The sequence below is a fragment of the Labrus bergylta genome, chromosome 20, assembly GCF_963930695.1.
Source record: "Labrus bergylta chromosome 20, fLabBer1.1, whole genome shotgun sequence".
NCBI lineage: Eukaryota > Metazoa > Chordata > Actinopteri > Labriformes > Labridae > Labrus > Labrus bergylta.
Window position 1 is genome coordinate 14,752,311 of NC_089214.1, and position 20,455 is coordinate 14,772,765.

The 20,455-nt window shown below is 39.3% G+C and overlaps 1 protein-coding gene across 1 annotated transcript in view; it reads right to left on the reverse strand.

Moving 5' to 3' along the window:
- Positions 1-20,455, reverse strand: part of vstm2a (V-set and transmembrane domain containing 2A) — a 78,223-nt gene that overhangs the window by 12,428 nt on the left and 45,340 nt on the right. Inside the window, exons 3-4 of the mRNA XM_020637299.2 lie at positions 7,474-7,524; positions 5,194-5,530 (exon numbers count right to left, since the gene is read on the reverse strand). Coding sequence (XP_020492955.1) covers positions 5,194-5,530; positions 7,474-7,524 — 388 coding nt within the window. The remainder of the gene's footprint in view (positions 1-5,193; positions 5,531-7,473; positions 7,525-20,455) is intronic.

Genomic DNA, 20,455 nt, shown 5'->3' on the forward strand with positions numbered 1-20,455 from the left:
TCAGCTCCGTTCACCTCTGAGCTTTGAGAGAACAACACTGCCAGGAACGATGCAGGCCGATCTGTGATCTAACAACAGCTGACACACTGGTGGGGAGTAGCTGTGAACAAACTACTCGGCTGCGGCGACTGCTGCTGCTGCTGCCGCTGCAGCCGCTCCACCAGTCACAGTCACATTCCCCCCCCTTATGGAAAGTGCCTCGTTGTTTACAGATGCAGCAATGCGGAAAAAAGAAAATATCTGCACTCTCCCAGGTTTAATTTCAACTCAGCCCATTTACCTATTGTTGCTCATCTGCCTCCAACCTGAGCCATAGTAATAGAACTCGCTCTCCCTCAGCCGTAACACCTCTCTGCCGCTCAGAGAGGACGGCTAAGGCTGCCTGAGCAGCCACAGAGAGGCATTTATCAGTGTCAGACACACCGCGCTCAGGACTCACTGCAACACAGTTGTCAGCATAATTTGGCTGCCTCATAATCTCCAACTCTGCAGCTCCGGGGATTATTCAACTTTTTTTTTTTTTTTTTTTTTTACCTCTATTCAGTGACAAGTAATATCTTTCTGTGTTTTGCTTCAGGGTGCAGAGGGCTATCTGTGCGCAGTGCAGGGCCAAGTTTGTGTTTGAACTGTCTGACCAGGTAGAACATGATTGGCATTCCTAGATGGAGACAAGCAGTGCCATTAAAAATATAGTTTGATAGTCAAAGAATTGGAAATGATGCAGAGGTAAATGAGAGAAAATTCACACTGAGCCACCGAAGGAGAGAAACGAGGCTGCTACAAACGGATTTACTGTAGCTAATTGAAAACATGCAGATATCAGACTTATGTCCACTGTAACCTTGAGCATGCTGACATGAATAAGATATGAAAATGTTCTGTGTAAAGTACTGTCTGCATTAATTCATCTCCATGTACATGCAAAAAAACACATGAATACATCATGAACACGTGAATTAGTCATTATAAGCGACGAGGAAAGCATGGTGATCTAATGCTACATATATTATCAGTCTTCAGTCTCAGTACGGGTATTTCATCTCAGGTCATTCAAACTGATATAAAAGAAACACTTTTCACTGATCATTGGAGGCATCTCACGCACATGCTTTTAAATTACAATCTGACTAATACATTTTTTTATAAAACATTGGTAAAGCATTTGAATTAGCATCTACTTCAAACATCTTAAAGATGAAATTTCCATTTTGATTGCTGCCTGTTACAATTTAAAGAGTCCATAACACACATTTTTAATGTTTTCCATTTTGTTTTAGTCACAAACACAAATTGGGTAATCGGCATTCTCACATAAGCCCACATTTTGTTGATACAATAATATTTTACATGCTAGATTTTAGAGCCTGCACTGCAAAAACTCAAATCTTACCAAGTCCATGTGTGGCTTATAATAAATGTAATGAGATATGATTGACTAAAAATAAGACATTCACCTAAGAAGTTCAGATAACTGGGGCTTTTCTGGCACAACTTCACCAACTACAGTACCAAGGATGTCATATGGTGTCATGCATGCCTTTGTTGGACACGCCCCTCCCCTCCCTGTCAGTGCTAACCCAGCAGCCCACCTTTGCAATTTGCCTCATTGGCTGATAAATATGTCAATGCATATGATTGGTTATTTTTGTGTATTTTTTTACCAGTTAGATTTTTTTCATCATATTTTTTCAAATCCATGCCTACCCTTTTTAAACGGTGCTTGCAATGTGTTTCAAGACAAAATGTGTCGGTCGTATCGAGTAAATAAAGTTGATCTTAATACTACAAGTGTTGCTGGAGCTTTTTTGACATCTTTAATTTGACTAAAAACAAAAGGCTAAGCTGTTTGTAGAACTGTGTGATTTACTTTGGCCCACGTAAACTGACATTGATGTGAAATAATTAGAGTAAATTGTCAGATAAGTGACCCTGATGACCGTACAATAATATTATCTGTATTGTGTACACTTCACTCCTTATGATCACTTATCTAAAAGAAAATAATATTTTTAAACAAGTGGATTTCATTTTCTTTTCTGAAATAAATCTTCTATGAGCACTGCCGTCTTTTAACAGGAATGAAAGGGTGTAATCATACTCTTCTCGAGTACTGCATGTTTTCAGTCAGGCTGGAGAGGTTTGCACTTGCCAAGAAGACTCAATAGTTGTTGCATGCTTTACACACATGTTGGAAAGGATTTCAGCCGTACAGCGCTTCATGAAGGACAAAGGTAACACTGATCTTCTTTGAAATCCAATGAATGTAATTACACATGTATTAGAATCCACTGATAGAGACATCACGCAGGAAGTTTCATAAATTACATTTGTTCAGGTGAAATAGATACAATCACCTAAAGCCAGTGTGAGTCGCAGCTCAATGTTAATTAAGTATATGTCTAACTATTTAAAATGCAGGGTTTTCTTTGTGAGGAATACGGTGCAATCCTGCAGAATACCTGTGACTGTTGCTTTCATGTTTTATTTTCATGTTCCCTCCATGGGTCATTATGAAAATGTGTATCTAAATTCAATTCTATTTAATTTGTATAGCACATGTCAAAGGCTGGAGAAGTTTGCACTTAAAATCAATGTGCTTCACAGAAGGCGTAAAAAAATAACCACTCATTCACCTGTTCCTACTAGAGCGCACACACAGGACCATCCACCAACCGTACATATGAACTCACACACACGCACACACACACAAAGATAAACTAGCAGCCAAAGGCACAAGACGAAAGCAATGTTTAAGATTCCTCTAAAAATAACTTACAAGTTTCTACAGACCTCAAGTCAGCAAGCAGTTTGTTCAAGAAAACGTCACCATGGTGACAAAACACACCTTCACCAGAATTAGTTTTGACTGTAGATATATACCGCAGACCGATTACCTGCTGATCTGAGGGATATGATCAGGCTGTAGTCATTATATTTTCAATTCTGTAGTGAACTAGAAGCCAATGAAGATTATTTTTTTGAAATAGGTGTTATGTGTTCTATTTTCTTTGTCCCGGTTAGCACTCTGGCTGCAGAAGTTTGGATGAGTTGGAGTTTGTCGATTACTTTTTTTTAGGAAGTCCAGAATAGAGGGCATTACAGTGATCTAGCCATAACTAAGCCTGCAGTGACTTGGGTTGACGAGTCCTGGTGTGGACCAAAATAAGGAAGCACTTCCAAAGTACTGCCAAGGTGCCCTTGAGCAAGGCACAGCTCTGGTGCGCTCCCTGTGTAGTCATGTGTAGCAGCACCATGTCTCCATTAATGCTTGTCCACAGGTCCTGTTTGTGCATGTGTGTATTTCGGGCAGAGTGTAAACCAGTATCTCCCTCAGGGATAAATCAAGTATGTAAAAATATATATCTGCTGGATATGAATGCATGGACCTAAAGGGGTTCCTGTAAGGAAATATTCAAAAGCTAACCACAGAAAGAAAAACTAATAACTCAAATGACTGCTGAATCCCAGCTAAATTAAAGTGGAATATAATGTAAAAAATGTGCCACAGTTTGGGGGCTAGCTTGCTCAGGCTGGGAGTCCCAGAGCTGAGGAGCCTGCAGCAAGAAGACTCTTGATAAAATGGGAAGTTTTAAGTTTCACCAGAGGAGACCTGCCTGAGGACCTCAAGAGCTACTAAAACATAGCTTGGAGTCTGACCATGTAGTGCTTTCAACAGTAATAGCAAAGCATTAAAATCAATTTAAAGACACATCTCTTAGGATTAGTTAAGAGATTAGAAGCAACATTTGGGGAATGCTGGAGGCTTGGTGATTGACGCCAAGTTTTCACACGCAGGGAATTGTCATTGGTTTATTGTTGTACATCTTCTGGAAAGTCTTACATTTCTGGGGTGGATCAAAGATGTCAAATACATCTGAAGAACACAACATTGAATCTACCCAGTCACTTAGATGTACGTTTTAGATTTTGATTCACTGTCATGATTAAACTGTAACTTTCAGCACTGCAGCTGCTTCCTGTAAATGATTGCTTAGTTGTTCTAGCATCCCCACATCCGTCTTTAACACCAACAGGAACACCAACAGGAACACCAACAGCACATATTCATGCTAGAGTACAAGAAGGTAATGTATGCATATAGGCGACAGGTAATACTCCTGTTAATTGGAAACAGGAGGGGGTGAATTCCGCTTTACAGTACAGTAAGATTTCAAGTGTTTCCATGGAGATGAAATGAAGTTTCTGACTCTGACACTCAATTTGAAGTGCTTTTTTAACCCCCTAAATGATTCTTCACAGTACTAATATCTGAACTCTAGAAGTGGATGACTGCGTAGCACTAAAGCTAAAACAGATGTGAAGCTAAATTGATCCTTTACATGACTTGTCAAACAGGATTATGTTCCCATTCATCCCTAAACTAAAACGTCTCACACCATTGAAAGAAAACCTGTGTAACTTTCAAACCAGATGGTGCCATGTTGGTACTATTTTACACTCTGGCAGGGATACTTTCAAAAAACTGTTTTCACACATGCACTGCTGGAAGTTTCTAGGAAATTGCGGAACAGGCTGCCCATGAAATACTCCTCTTATTGCCTCTTCACAAATGTCTCTCAGCCTGATGTTTTCCCCGTCAGACAGGTTGGGTTTTTTTTTTTTTGTAAAGGAGGCAAGATATGATGTGAAAATAGACGCTGAGGAAATGTAAGATACAAAACGACAGAGTCCTTCAATATAATGCCTTTATATGCATTCTACATTTCATTGGAGGTATTGACAGTCTTAGATAATAGGTAGAAAAGGATATAGTCGCAAGCAGACAAGAGTACAAAGCAGCTTAATTACATGTAGATGATCGCACCGTTTCACATCGGCCAAATGGTTTAAACACCTTTACCCATGCCCTCTGGCTCGTGGTGACTCTTTCCTGAATATTTGCTACTGCGTTCCCACATCAGCTAAACCTGACTTCACATGGAAAATTGACATGCATTTTGGGGGATTTCTGCACCCAGTCGGACTCTAAAGAAGTCCCCAGAAAGTCTGCTTATGGCCCCTTGCAGTCTTGATAAATAGTGCACTTTAAAAGCCCTCTAACACGAGGGAGGTTTCAGCCCAGACATTATGCTTGAAGCAAAAACTACATGAGCAAAATGGAACACAAGTCTTTTTTTTTTTTAATGTTCCGCAGTGCCCTCATTATATAACCCTCCACCGGGGGGGCCTTACCTGAGCCAGGGTTGTGTTTATTTGTGTTGGAGGATGTGTGAGAGGTTGAAGTGGAGTCCACCCTCTGGTCTGAACTCATGCTGTCGTGGCCCAGAGAAGAGCTGGACTTCCTCGGCTTCTTGTCCGTCAGGTGCAGCGGGGAGCTTTTCTTGAGAGGTGGCTGTGGTCGTCTCGGCCTGGCCGTGGCGTTGACCTTCAGCCAGGCTTGGGCTTTGTATTCCACAATCTCCCCGTAGTTGGCGCGTGTCACCCTGCACTCATACAGTCCTTCATCATTCTTGCTGACTCTGGACATCTGGAGCTTGTGTGAGATGTCGTTGCCCTGGACCTTCACTGTCTGTTAGAGTAATTAAAAGAGACGATACAGGACAATATAATGGGCTTCATTACACATCATGTTCCCTCATTCTACTACGTGATACAAATATTTTGCAGGGACATCTCTATGTTCAAAATTTTAAAATGTGTTTTTTCTTGTCCAATATTTTTTTACCGATGTTGTTTCAGACAGCTTTTGTTGTCTGCAGGAGAAGAGTCTGTGTGGAGATGAATATCAAATAGGATCTAAACTAATGCAACCCTGTAGCCCACTGTCTATAGTCTGATTATACATTGCTTTTAATGGCTCTCTATAAACAGAGACCTGCATATAAGTGCACTAAAACTCATCTCTAAGATGTTGTCTCTCTACCTGCAATCTTGCATCAAATAGTGGCTTACATGAGAGGGAATCTTATTATTCAAATAACAGAGGCTACATGAAAAGCTGGCATTAGCTCTCAGAAGCTGTGCATGCTCTCTAGTTGCCACCGTATGGAGTGCCAGACTGCAAGCTTTGTATTGTGACTTTGAGTTAACCTTTTTTTCTCAGCTATATGTCCATTAATAATACTCTGCTCTTTTCGTAAGGTCTGTGGAAAGCCAATTCCACAACAACAACAACAACCTTCTAACTATGGTATTTATGATCTCATGTAAGTAATATCAACCGTCTAAAAGTATTTCAAATAACTATCTATCTGATCTCTCTCTCTCTCTCTCTCTCCTCTTCTCATGCTTGTGTGTTCTGTTCCTGGTGACACACCCACCGATTTAGAGGACAGCTTGTCATTCCCTCTATTTTCAAACTACAATGGATTTGGAGAAACAGTGGTCCCTGCTATTGGTGAGCCATGGCATAGTTGTGCAAAAAAGCACTCCCACGTCTGCTGCACTCATTCCCCACAAGATTGGTTCACCCATCTTGCCCAGGAAGCTCAGGGCTGTGCGTGCACCCTGAGGGGTGCCCTGCACTCCCAGCACTTCAGCTTCCCTGTGTGAGCCCCCATTGAAAGCTAACAATTTGGCTAGAGTTGTGCTGCCCACGTCCACCAAGTCACTTGTTGTCACAAATTTAGGTTTCTATAGAAACAAGCAACAAATACCGTACAACGTTTATTTGTAGTGGTGATTGTGACTTAAGAGGGAGAATAGTTGTTCAAAAGTGGCACAGACAGCTATGCCAGGGTACTTTGAGCAGAGAATCAGACGGTTGCAATACACAATGAATGAGGGTGAATTGAATTTCTGTCAGTCAAAATGTTTGCTGCCATGTCCACACAGTCCTGTGAAACGGTATAAACTAGCTAAATAAGCTTTTATTGAACAATGTTTTCAGATAGTTTTGGAATGTTTATTTCAACTACATTCAATTTCCATATGATATGTTTTTTTTTTCCTATTTCAAGTCAAATATCCAGAGGCTTTAAATAAAATGGTTGGTTCAATATAACCTGGGTTTTAAAGTATTGTACATTTTTTCGAATTGTCATTACATGGAAATAAAAAAATCACTTAAATCAAGGACTGCAGCTACATTGGAGAAAAGGTTCCAGACAGGACCAGAAATGAGTGTTCCTATATTTTTTCTCATTATGATTCGATTGTAAGCCTCATGAAATACTGACCCAATGTTTGATAACAATAGGTGACCTTGAGTCAGAACCTGCCACCAATGAGGCTGCGTGGTGTTCTGGGCATAAAAATACACATGCAAAGTGACAGGAAAGGAAAAAAAAATGAGGGGTGGATAGTTGCTAGGGCATGTGCGCAGGCAGGGAGCCACTCTGACAGTAATAATACACTGCCTCCCTTCCCCTGACTAGCTCCTTTCTCTGGTTGAAGGTGTATTATTCAGGAAATCAGCTGCTGTTGTGTTGTGCCCCGAATGAAACGTTGCCAACTTGGGTCACGACAGCTTGCTACTGCAACCAGGCTTACATGATGTGCTTTTCAACTTACACTTATTTTTGTCCCCTCGTCGTCAGGATCCAGCTCTGGTATCATCTCCATCTGTAAACACAGAAAGCAGCAGTCAGAAAAGGAGAGTATTAAGAAAGTGTAAGTAGCACACTTAGTACAGTGAAGCCCTGAAAGAGCCACTCTGAGGACATGCTAAACGATGGATTTAAGCAAGTGTTAGACTCTGGAGAAGCAGCTATGAAACTACTACAACAACTTTCGAAAAAAAAAAAAAGCATCATCCATCCGCTGACGGGTATAAATCTTTCATTCAGACATCAACTCACAGTTTACAGACTGAGTGACTGCAGTGCAATGGTTCTGCCTTTAAAAATAAATGCAAGGAGATGTCACTCTTGCCACGGTGTTTTTTGATTTATTTTTAGATTCTTAGAATTGTTCCGTAAGATAAATTAGAGTCGGCTTCCAGATGGGGAAAACTGGTTCAAACCAGGATGCTGTATGACAAACTAACAGCTTCCTGAGACAAATCATGCCTCAAAACCTCCATCAGTCACTGCAGCAAAAGTAATATAACCCCTGGAAACAGATGACACATAATAGAAGTCCGAAGGCCCAGAATGACTTTTCAATAAAATAGAAAAAAATTCAAAAAAAATTGTGCCTCTAGGGTGCAAGGTATGCCCCTGTTTGATCCCTGGCAGCATAATTCTAGCATGGTGGCAAGCACTAAGCCTACAGCCTACATCATGGACTGGGCATTGATTTTAGAGGCAATAATTTATTTATCCCACATTGGATGCCAAATGGATGTGTGCCCGGGAAAAGAAATAAAGTCTGCTGACTACAAAGCTGAAGAGGAGCAAGAGCGGTGCAGCAGAAAAGGCTTGAAGAGGAGGAGGAGGAGGAGTAGGTTTCTCCAGAGGACACAGAAGCTATTTGCTCCATGGCGCAGACGAAAAAGGAAGGGCAGGATAAGATGGCTACTTATGAGCATTTGCAGCAGAGAGCGTTCCTTCAAGTGCTGTAATTACCTCTGAGAAAACCAGGGCGCTTTTCTCTGGAGGATGTTCGGCAGACAGGTGATTAATGAGCAGAATTTGGAGCCATAGCTTTCTCTGTCTGCTTGTATGCATGACTCTTACATCTTGACATCACGGGTGGACTTGGCAACCTCTATTGTATCAAGGAGACGTCTTTAACAGAGAGGCAGGATTAATTGTCCACCTCCGCCTTGGCGTTAGACTGTTTCAAGTCATCAATTTCAGCCCCCTCTTTTTACAAACTTCAGAGTGGTTATATGGGCTCAGTGTGCAGTCTATATATGTCACCTGAGGAAGATAAAGTTCCAGAGTTCCACTTGAGGACAGATTTTCCACCTTTGTCTTCACAGCGTAGCTGCTGTGATCTGGAGGATGTGTTGATAGTGAGAATAATGATGGATCAAATGGTTGAACTCTTTCTTACACATTTTATTATGGAAAATCTAAGGGGACTGCTGAGATGGGTTTCCATCACAACAAAGCTGAACTCCATGTATTTTCCCTGTGGCCAGAGTTTAATCAATTGTTTTTTGTTTTTTTTTCCTGATATTCCATCAAAGCAAAAAACAAATAATGTTGTTGCTGCATAGATTTGAAAAGACAAGTGGTTCACTACTGTTTGAATATGTTATAAGGGGAGCTGATTATGATTAGTAAACTTGCCAATTTTGGACTCAGCTTGATGAGGCAGTTGAGATTTTGTAAGTCTGATATAATATTTTGTCTGTCTACAGGCTTAGATTAGTCTGTTCTTGGAGCATATTTCTGAGGGTAAGCCCCAAATTTGAGGCATGGTAATTTGAAGTCTGCAGGTGTTAATCCTAGGCTATATAAAACATGGATGTAGTCTTGGTGACTTCCCCCATTAGTTTCTGAAGTGGCTTTGTTAAAGCTGCACAAAATCTCCACAAAACAAATACAGAGACAAAAAAGATTTATAGATCGGTGTTTAAACATATTTAATTTTTCTGTAAAAAATTGCGTTTTAACATTGGTGTGAATGGGCCTTCCTTGGCTTTTACAGCCAGCCCCAGGTGGATGCTCAATGAACAGCTTTTTTTTCATTTTTCATTTTTCAACACTGGAGGTTGCTGCTTGGTGTACACTGGTCATGGTTTCAGCAGGAAGACATTTCAGAAAGTTTGGAGTTGAATATGAGATGGAAACAAAGGTAAAAAGCAAAGACTACAGGATCTTGCTGCAAGTGTTGGTTACAAATCTGAGTGGATCACCATGACATGTGGAGTTGCAAAGAGTTAAACTCTTACCCTGGTATTTTGTTAATGTAAACACGCCCTCTTGTTTAATTCAAACCTGAAAAAAAGATGGCTAATCACAGCTATGCAGATGACACTCCGGTTTACTTTCCCCTTTTTACTAAGGAAATCTGTTACCCAAAACAAACCTCCTTTGACCAAATAATGGGAGAAAAAGAAATACTTGGAATATTACATCCCAGGATTTAAGTTATTGCTCAGCTTGATCCCAGAGTTATGTCAAAAAGATTTGAATTGAGATCTTGGTATTTAAATAGATTCTAATCCGACCATCATCAGTCACAACAAACAGATAAACTGATTTCACTATTTTTTTCAATCTCCGACAAACAGTAAAGACCAAAGGTCTTGTGCACATAAATTATTTGATAAACTTTATCCATGCCTTCATTTCCGGGATAATGAAGTATTGCAATGATCTCTAGCCGTGGTCTTGCTAAAAAATACCGCAAGATGTGTTCACCTCATTCATAACCCTGCTGCCGAGAGAAACTTTTAATGAGATTTGTTCTAAATCTCCTCACTAGCTTCAATTTGCTCACAGAATAAACAGTAAAAGTGCTGCTGCTAGCTTCTAAATCAATGAATAATCACAGGTCTAAACACATTTCTTAACTCCTGAAATAACATAAACCCAGAGGGGGCCTTAGATCTTGAGGAATCAGTCAGCTGGAAGTACCTTGAGTCAGTACAGAAAAAAAGAAGTGAGCCTGCTTTTAGAAACTTTGGAACCAACTTTTTGCTCACCTCAAATGTAGCCACTTTAAAATCCAAATTAAAAGAAGTGCTGCTCCCCTGTGCCTGCACTCTAACTGCACTTCAGGTCCACTTCATTAGTAATAAAAGCTGTTTCCTTCTTTCTTATTCCATTGGACATTGATTTTAGCAGTTCTTTCTTTATTGCTTAGTCTTCATTCTAATGCCGTTTTGCATTTCAAAAGATCAGTGAATCACCAAATGTGTTGTATAAATACAGCTGCCTTGCCAGTACAATGACTTCAATTTTCAAATACAAACAGACATCTTTAGGGAGGCCTTGGAAATAAGTGTTCCATCATTTGCAATGTTCTCTTCTGACTGATCAAAGGTGTACTGTAATAAATTGTTTAACTTTTGATGATTTAGTTCCCTCTGGAAACATATTCCTGATTTCCACAGTGTTTTTGACAGGATGGTTGTCTTTTTATCATTATGACTGTGTTTGATGGAGACTTTAAAGTGGCACAAAGCTTTAAATATTATTATCTAAAATAGCTGCCAGTCCCAGCCTTTTTGTGTTTCTTATGATGTCATTAGCCTGTATTTATTAACATGATGGACACTTTTATTTTCACTCATTACTTATCTTCTGTCACAAGCATGTATCAGAGTCAGCGGCGTGTCCAGAGGGGTAGCCAGGGGAGGCACAGGCCCCCCTTTGAAATCTGATTGGCCACACCAGGTGCCACCCCAAAATCAGACTGTGATTGGCTGTGATTTTGTTTGGGTATCGAAACATTGCAAATAAATGTATTTTTGCAAAGTAGACAGTGCAAGAGTTTTCAGGTTACATTTTCTAAGTATTTGATATTGTGTACATCATTTTTGAGTCCACAAAGAATGAGGCTAACAAGATGTTGCAAAATTGTGTTACTTACAAGTAAAGATCATTAATGGGGACAGAAAGGGTAAACTCATTTGCATGTGTGCACAAACTTCATGCCCCCTGTATAAGTCCCAGTCAAAAAATATCTGGACAAGCCCCTGATCAGTTCCTACAGGCATGAGAAACCTGGAACAGTCATGGAATATGATATACCAATTTTCCGGAGAATAAATAAAACCATACAATTTTGGTAGTTATTTTTAATAGTATATGTATGGTTCAATTAAGATTCAGCTGAGACAAATCTATAGGCTATTGGCTAAAAAAATAATGTAATGATCGGGCAGATTGGTCACATCACTTGACATAATGTTGTTTTCTGCATGGTAAATGTCAGACTGCGACCTGAGCTGCAGCTGGTTCTTTAACAAGAATTAAATTCTCTAATGCCATGAAAATGTAGATTTACCATTGTCTGGCTTCAGACAAGTAGAAGGCTCACTATCACTATCCTGACTAGTGTTCATTTCTTGAACAAACAATATGACAAGAAATTTGTTAGAGACCTCTATTTCATGACAAATAAAAGACATTGAGTAGCATTAAATATATCGATATATAAAAAAATAACTCTCAATACACGTTTTGTTTTCATTAACGGGACAAGCAGGACTAAAATGTAAGAGGGCTTTCCAACACTGGCAAAAATGAAGCCTGATTCATATAGGGCCTATTAAAGGTGTTTATTCCATCTGTTTTCCATAAGGGGAGTTTGCACACTGTCTAACTCCCTCAAACCTGTCTAGTCTCCATCCTAATCACCTGGTAACCATAGCAATAACTCAGCTTGTCATCTTTTTAATGAGTCCATCTAGTGTGTCGCCCAGAGCTGCTCATGTCTAATTACAGTACAGAGAGATATTGGCTGTGATGGACAACATCATGTTTAAGAAAATCTGTCTTTTATAGAGGTGTTCCTGAACACAATAATTTTTTTTTTAAAACATGGATTACTGCTAAACTCAGGTTTATGCACAATGTTAAACATGAAACAGGAAGCTATTTCTTTGTCAGCAGGTACTTTTCCACGTGAAACATTTAAATCTGAAAGCATACACGGAGAGCTGAAGTTGAGAAAATGTATTCATTTAGATTAAGCTACATTTTTTGCTGTGGGCTATGGCTGTATTTCTCCTGTATGCCTTATAACTTCATATATGTATGGTTGACGGCCATTTTCCCCTGATGTCATGCTAAGGGTAGGAAGCTCAAATTTGATTTCACAAACGCAGTGGCAGAGTGTTGGGGAGAGGGTGGAGGGAGTGGTTTGAGAAAAGCCCCACAAGGAACAACACATTCCATCACCTCCCCGCCATGTTTACCAGTTTGCAGCTTCCTGTTTGGTGCTGGCGAGACTGCTCCGTATGGATGTTGACTATGGGGACTTCATTGAACAACACTATTTGTACAAGACAAGACTAAAGACCTGCAATACTATTAAATGTGTTTGATTTTGAAAGAGAGACAAAAACAGCTCGGATTGAGTTTGACCATCTTACACCATATGACCAAGATCACTGAGGTGCACCCAAACCGTGGTGAAACTCTAATGATTTCATCTGACTTTGGAAATGTGTCTGTGACTTTGAAATCGCTTTGTGTGAAAGTGTAAAAAAATAAATAAAATACTTTCCCAAAACTGTATTAGACTAGGTTTAACTAGAAGTCCCCCTAGATCCCAGTTCCCATGTTCCTGCAGCTCTTAAGGAGGACTTTGATTTTGAAATAGTCAGTTATGGGTTTCGTTTGGAACTAACTTTTCCACTACTGTGGCTGTGGGACAATGTAAACAGGAAGCGGATCAAACATTTGATGTTTAATTTATTATGTTATATTTGTTGAGAGCTACATTACCAGCTTCAGATATGAAAGCCGAATCATGTATTCAGCCTCTGACATTCCTTCATGTTTAATTATGTATTTGCATACTTTTATATCTGAAGCTGCAACTGAACTAATGGACTCTATCGTGGAGAGTAGAATTTTCAAGAATCTGCCAAACTGAATGCAGGGGCAAAAAAAAAAAAACCTGATAGTTTTCTTTTGAATACTATATCTCAGGGTTCATCAGGGTGACAGCACAGCATGCATGGCTGACATTAGACACACTGCATAACATCCAAGATGGCAGCATCAGGACTCCGACTGATAACACAGCAGCGTTTTAAAGAGCTGACAGCGATGATTTGGTATCAGTGGGAACAGTGGGATGAAAGGAATGACAACATGAATCCTTTTTACCAGGGTTCTACCCCATCTCTTCTTTCCCCAAGTCCTTTGGCTGTGTACCCCTCGTTCATATATTATAGATTGATAATTATTCCACGTCTGGCCTCCAGCTTTAAAACTTTGTCAGATATTTTATCCAATTGACTTTGAATTTGCAGACACTAAAAAAAAAAGAAGAATCACTCTGTATTTTATGAGTGCAAACCCATTAGTCACCCAGCACTGTACAAATGCAATTAAGGTAATTTGGACATAATGAATGTCCAATATCAATTCATAGTCCTGGCATTTATCATCAGCTGTAAAAGGCATTTATCTGCCGCTAAGATGTTCCAACTGCTACTGATAAAAGTTGTTTACGTGTTAGACCTTTTTTTTTTTTTTTTTTACAGAGAATCCACAGCTGTTGCTTTTAACTGTTGGAACTAGTTAGGGACAAATTTCCTTATATAAATGTAGTCCCAGAAGAAGTTAGTTCCCAGCCTGTGACAGCAATGGAAAAGTTTTCAATGAATCTGTCGGAATAAACCTCCATTATTTTCCCATTTATATTTCATTTCTATCGCCCGGGTGCCTTCTGAGCCAAAGCTGCGGCCGCTCGCAAGTATCTCAATTTCAATCGCTTGTCTCTTTATTGCAAAACCCTTCCACCATGACACACTGCCATTCTTCATGCAAATCTCAAATTGACTTCTTGTAAAATGTGCGCTGCAATTATTGTGCATCAAAAAAGGTCTTTATTGAGTTTTGGAGACTAAATTAACGTCACATGAGGAAAATCATCACTTAAAGTCATCATTTAAACTGAAATATAGGCTCGACCACCCGCGCTGCTTTGACTGTACTGCAGCTCCTACTTTGATGGGATACGATCTCATTTGAGGGCCTTGACCCTGGATGATAGACATGCACAACTGATGAGAACACATTTATATGAACCAAATATTGAAATGGGCTTATCCGGCAATCAGCCGCTTCACAAACACAAACAGTCAGAGGAGGTTAAACTCAGGTCGTGGACTTCATTTGACACATAAAGCCCTGTAATCTTAAGCTATGGTGGCAGAGAAAATGTGTCATTATACACTGCAGTGAAAAGCATATCATCACCAGTTTTCATAAAATGATGCAAGCTTAGTAGTGGTTTAAATACACATTTAAAAAGACATCTATATTGTCCTTAAATCCGACAGGAAGCAATAATACTCAACTTAAATACCCCAATTTGACACGCACCAAAATCAGTCTTATTTCCGAATAGGATCAGAACGCCAAATGCACATCTCAGTTACGTAATGAATTCATAGTTTCTTTCTCTCTTCTACTTAAAGAAAACATAGCTAACCCCCTGTTACGGCGCTGGCTGTATGTGTGTGTGTGTGTGAGAGGATCTCTGATGCTGCTGCAGGTGGTGATCGGTGTTTGGTTAGAGGAGCTGATCAGGTGGAGGGAGGACGCCTGCATCATTGGTCCAGAGTCTGGTCGCAAACCTTGAAGTCTGCTGTGATCCACATCAAGAGCGGCGTTGTGTTCAACTGACAGCAGAAGTAGTTTGTTTATCCCTCGGCCTCCAAACTTCTTTTCTATTTCGATTGTTGTACAAATAGTTGTTGAGTTCGGTAGTTCTGAATTTTGTCTTTGTTGAGCAGTTCATTCGTTTGAGAAGCAGTTTACTGCCATTCTCTTTTGGGCTCACTTTTTCTCCTGTTTTTGTTTTTGTTTTTAATTTAGGTTTAGAGATTTTCTTTGGTGTGGTTTGATGTACTAAAGAGATTATTTAGTTTGTGTGTTGTTTGGTTTTCTGTTCATCGTGCTTCGTTTAGGAGATTGAATTTGTGTTGTTAAATAAATCCTTCTTTAAACCACAGGAAATCAGTCTTGCCTTTGGTTTGGGGACCGGGGGAATCAAGAGAAAAATGTGCAAACAACATGTTGCTTTGTCTTTCTGAGGATGATTTGTTGTTTATTTGTATGGAGTCAGGACAGTGACGGCTAAATTGGCATCGGAAATAGCATTTGGCATTTAAAATACCTGAACAAAAAGACTGGAATTGAAACACTTGTATTGTAAACATTTGTATTGGCGCTGAAATAAGTTTCAATGAAGAAGAAAGAACAGGCATTAAAAAAACATTTCATTTTATTTTGATAGCTTTTACTCCCTCCACGGTTAACATTTTCAGATACTCTATTTATGTAATTGTTTGCTGCTCTTTTATGCAGATATCGCTTTAAAGAGATACCAATAAATCATTATGAGAATACTGTCATTATACCCAGATTGCGTTCCTCCTACTTTTTTTAAATAAATTTCACTACCCAGATCAGTGGTCAGTGTGTGTGCTTTAAAGTTATTAAAGCTATTTACAAATGAAGAAAGACGACTTCATTAATTCAGTAACAACCTTAAAATGAGTGGAGACTTATACAGGTTTCAAATTAGAACCTGCATGTGTCTGCAGTATTTTTTGGAGCACTATTGTGCGTGTGAACTGGATGTACAAATAGCATAACTGTAGCATTTTGTTCAGAAGAGAGCATGGGAAAAATATGTTGGTAGATTTTTTTTTTTTCCAGAGCTTAGCTACTAGTGAGATTTTCTATATTAATGTGAACTGACTGTGACACTGACTTTCTCATGCATCTTTGACACCAGCATTTTGCAGCTAATTTGTGACATTAAACGAGCCAACACATCATTAAACATTAAATGTTATTTAACAGCTTGTTGGCCTTGTTTCACTTATACATACATCTCTTTGCCTCAAACATAGAAGCAGAAATAAAGACTTTTTTTTTTCTCCTCAGAGTCTGTTGAAGATTTTGCTGTCCGTGACATTTGCTGTAAGCTCAGTCTCCGTCCTCAGATATAGCCTATTGATTATCTATCAGCCTTGAGCCAAAACAAACCGTGCGTTTAAACGTGGCGAAATTGCTCTGTAGAATTTTCATTTCAGGCGGATAAGAGCCCATCAGGCCCAAACATAAAGTTCATGGCTGAGTGATTCCTCCGTTGCCTTTACTGTAAACTGTGTGCGGGGTTTGATGAGGTGGAAAAAGACATCATTTGTTTTTGCTTTTGTCACAATTAAGTATTGACAATAAAGTCTTGCATGGAGTTTCTAATCAAGAGCAACAACTCATGAGCCCTAACCCTTGTGCTATACGTTCATTATTTTCTCTTTAGCAAATTAAAAGTAATTCAAAGATCTGAGTCAAAGTAAATGGAAGTGTTTACATTTAGGCTACAGAAGTAAAGTAAGTGGGATATTATGCACAAGAAAGCGTCCACCAGTGATCCCATTGGTGTTTTTGCTTGTTGTAATATCGTTCATTTGGAACGCTGAATGCTGAAAACACTGAACTACATCGGTTTTTGTAGAACATGGGCATTGCCGTCATTGATTCACCCCCCCTTTTCCCCAAAGAACAGCGTTTGTGGATACAGGACATAATGTTCCTAAAATGTTTTCATGTTATGTAACTCTTACTTTAGTTGCTAGGTTTTTATTGTGTTATGTGTGTGTGTTTAATAAATAAAAAAGAACTTGGAAAGTGGATGATTTTGTCTTGATCTGATTTCCCTGTGTAACACTTGAAATCAAGTGTAGTCTGAGCTAAGGTGGCCATGTGCCACAGTAAGTCCTTAAATGATTCATGTGACTTTAAATTACATGGTTACTATATATTTCAATGTGATTTTGCATCGGGTTTCCTGTGTCTAGGCAGTCATGCAAACATCTGTTGGCTTTGTTCCCGGCACATCTGGTTCCTCTTTGTTACTGGCTGTGTCTCTCTCTTGTCCTATAAATGGCTTAATGTGCACAACGTGACACAATGTCAGGATATTTCTAGTAGAGCATCAATGGGGTTTGATGGCAGAAAAAGTCTCAAAGATCTGAAACACCATGTCTCAGTGTCTGTCTCCCACAATCAAAGAGCCAGCCTTTCTTTGTAGAGCCGCCATTTGCTCTGATGTTCTATAATGATACAAGAAGTACTCCATCATGGAAGAGGCTGAGGCAACAGTGTCTCCACACACAGCAGCAGAAAATAGACTAGCATCAGATATAGTAATAGAGTGGCATGCTCTGCGTAAGACCAATGGAACCCACAACTGATTGTTTTAATTCAGCCGTGGATATACCTACACCTCCACATTCATTTTAAAACAGCAGGTTCATGGCCTTTTTTTCTGAGGGATGTAGGACAACATGAGCTTTAGTTGAAGTCCACGACGCAATATCTGACACACAACACATCAGTTATGATGTTAAACAATGTAAGAATATGTGCAGAGGTTCTTTTTCTAGTGTTGGTGCTCTGAAAGCATATCTGCAAAAGGCAGAATTGATGGTAGACTAGATATGATTCTCATACAAATTATAAAATAACCCAGAATAATAATTTAAATGAAATTGTGATAATAAGAAGGTAACTAACTACAAGCTTACAAAACCAAGAAAAATACCAGTATAGAGAAATATTAAATCCAAGTATTGGCACAGATCCTCATATTTAAATATGAAATAGTCTTTAAGGTGCTGATAGTGTGCATAAGATTTTCAGTCTTAAAAACTAGGGGTTGAGAAAAAGCCATAAAGAATAGGTACAGATTTTTTGACATCCACCTAGATGCATTTGTTACAAGACATATTCAGTTGGGCTGCTTTAATTTTTCCATAGTGACCTATACTCCAATGTCAGACATAAAGGCGAAATTCAAGAGTCCTCTTTTTGATCAAGCTAAAAGTGCTTCCACACTTCTTTCTGTGTTGGTACCAAAGACTGTAATTGGACATGAATGCAAAATGTAGGATTGCCAGACACGGACTCATTTGTAAGATAACGTGGCAAAACTCAATGACATATTACAGCATGTTACCATACCATTTCATGGAAAATGTTATGTAGTCATGTATATATCAGGACTGGAAAGAAACCTTGATATTCACAGGCTGCTGTTGCCTCAGTAGTTAAGGACACTCTTTTGCTCAGAGAAAGGCCTTTGGATTTTGCTCCTACTTATCTCAATGTAATGAAATGAATCACTCCACAACCAAGAAAAATTACCACAGTAACCAATTCTCTTTAAGCTAAAATACTGCATACAAGAAATGTATAGAAAACTGCCATAGAAAATTAAGACCTAACATTGCAAAAGGCTGATTCATCCATTTCATAGCACCAGTATACCAAAGAGAACCTCACCATTTATGCTCCCAAAACTGTAAAGGTTTAGGTTTGCTACACTTGTTCTGCCATTGTGAGACTGAACTTCTCTAACCTCCTCAGAATAAGTGGGAAATCTTCCATGTAAAATCCTGTGAACTGTATAAAGTAGGATTTGACTTGCTCTATCCTCAACTCACAACCTTAGTAGCTCTCTTTGGAGACATTGGACTCTCATGATCCGGCCAAAGCACAACACTAGCTGGATTGTTTACTTAGCTTAATGCATTCATCCTATAAGACAGATAGCAACAACCCTCCAGGGCAATGCAATGAAGGAGCAACTTATGCATATGAGGCGCCTACAAATTGACAGTGTATTGATGGGCAATGACACATCACCAATTATGATGGATGGGTTTGGTGTTTGGCGCCATCAGGATCCATTACAGCCAGAACAACTTAATCATATCCTTTAATGAGATCTAAATGTTGCATGCATTTAAATTCAGTCCCTCCAGCAGCTGAGGCTTTTGGTGGCAGCGTGTCCCTCTTGGAGTACAAAATGAGGCCATACTGGGTGTAAAGTTAGAGTACACAAAGCACAGTACTGCGCCCATTTGAGTGTTACCTTATTACAATGCTAACTGACTCCCCCTTGAAGATGTGTTGGGTCTAAGCTCCGTTGTTAACCCCAATTACATCCCACAACTGACAGAGGTCCCATTCACATGCAAACACTAATCCCCTTCACAGTCCATTGGTTTATGACAAGAGCTGTGTTAATTACATGTAAAGCCTGCAATTGTGCGTGTAGAAAACATGAAAGTGCTTGAATTGTGTACAATAACTCCATTACTTTATCCGGTGAAGGGGAAATGATTATTTGACAAGCTGATGTTCCAGGAAATAAAGACCAAAGTAGCACTCTTATTGAATTTTGAAATGGTCTTAAAGTGCAACTGAAAAAGTGAGGTATGAGATGGGTCTTTGCACTGACACCAAAATGCCATAAAGCCACACACACTGCTTAACTATTATTATCTATTCATGACACCCTCACACACTTGGACGGCTACATTTGCGTTGGAAATAGGACACATCAGTCCCAATGTGCAAACGAGGTCAAAAATATGAGGTTGGTCCTCTTCAAGAGTTCTGCGAAAAGGCCATGCAGACATCTTCAGACACACTTCACTGTCATTGTGTTGTAGGATCAGAACCCCACAGCATTCGCTTCAATGAATTACAATAAGTCAACCGAGCCTAAAAGGCTGCAGGAGTGCTTTCAGCGCTTCTATCATCTGTCCATGTTAAATATCTGCACGGCAAATATTGCTTCTGTCTATGTCTATGAATTCCAGATGCAAAAATGTCTGTAAAATACATCCAGAAAATTGTGTATATAATTAAGTTGTTTTTTTTCATTGGAAGTTTTAACAAGTCATCCCAATTATATTCCTAAAAATGTTTCAATATTTGGATTTCTTTAATTAAAATGGCTACTTATATTACCTTTTAACTCAACAAAAGAGAACTAAATCAAAAGTTTGGGATAATACTGATGGACAATTTTCATAGCAACCTCTGCCATGAGTGTGCGAATGGGTGTGAATTGGTAGGTGTGACCTACGGTGTAAAAAGCGATTTACAAG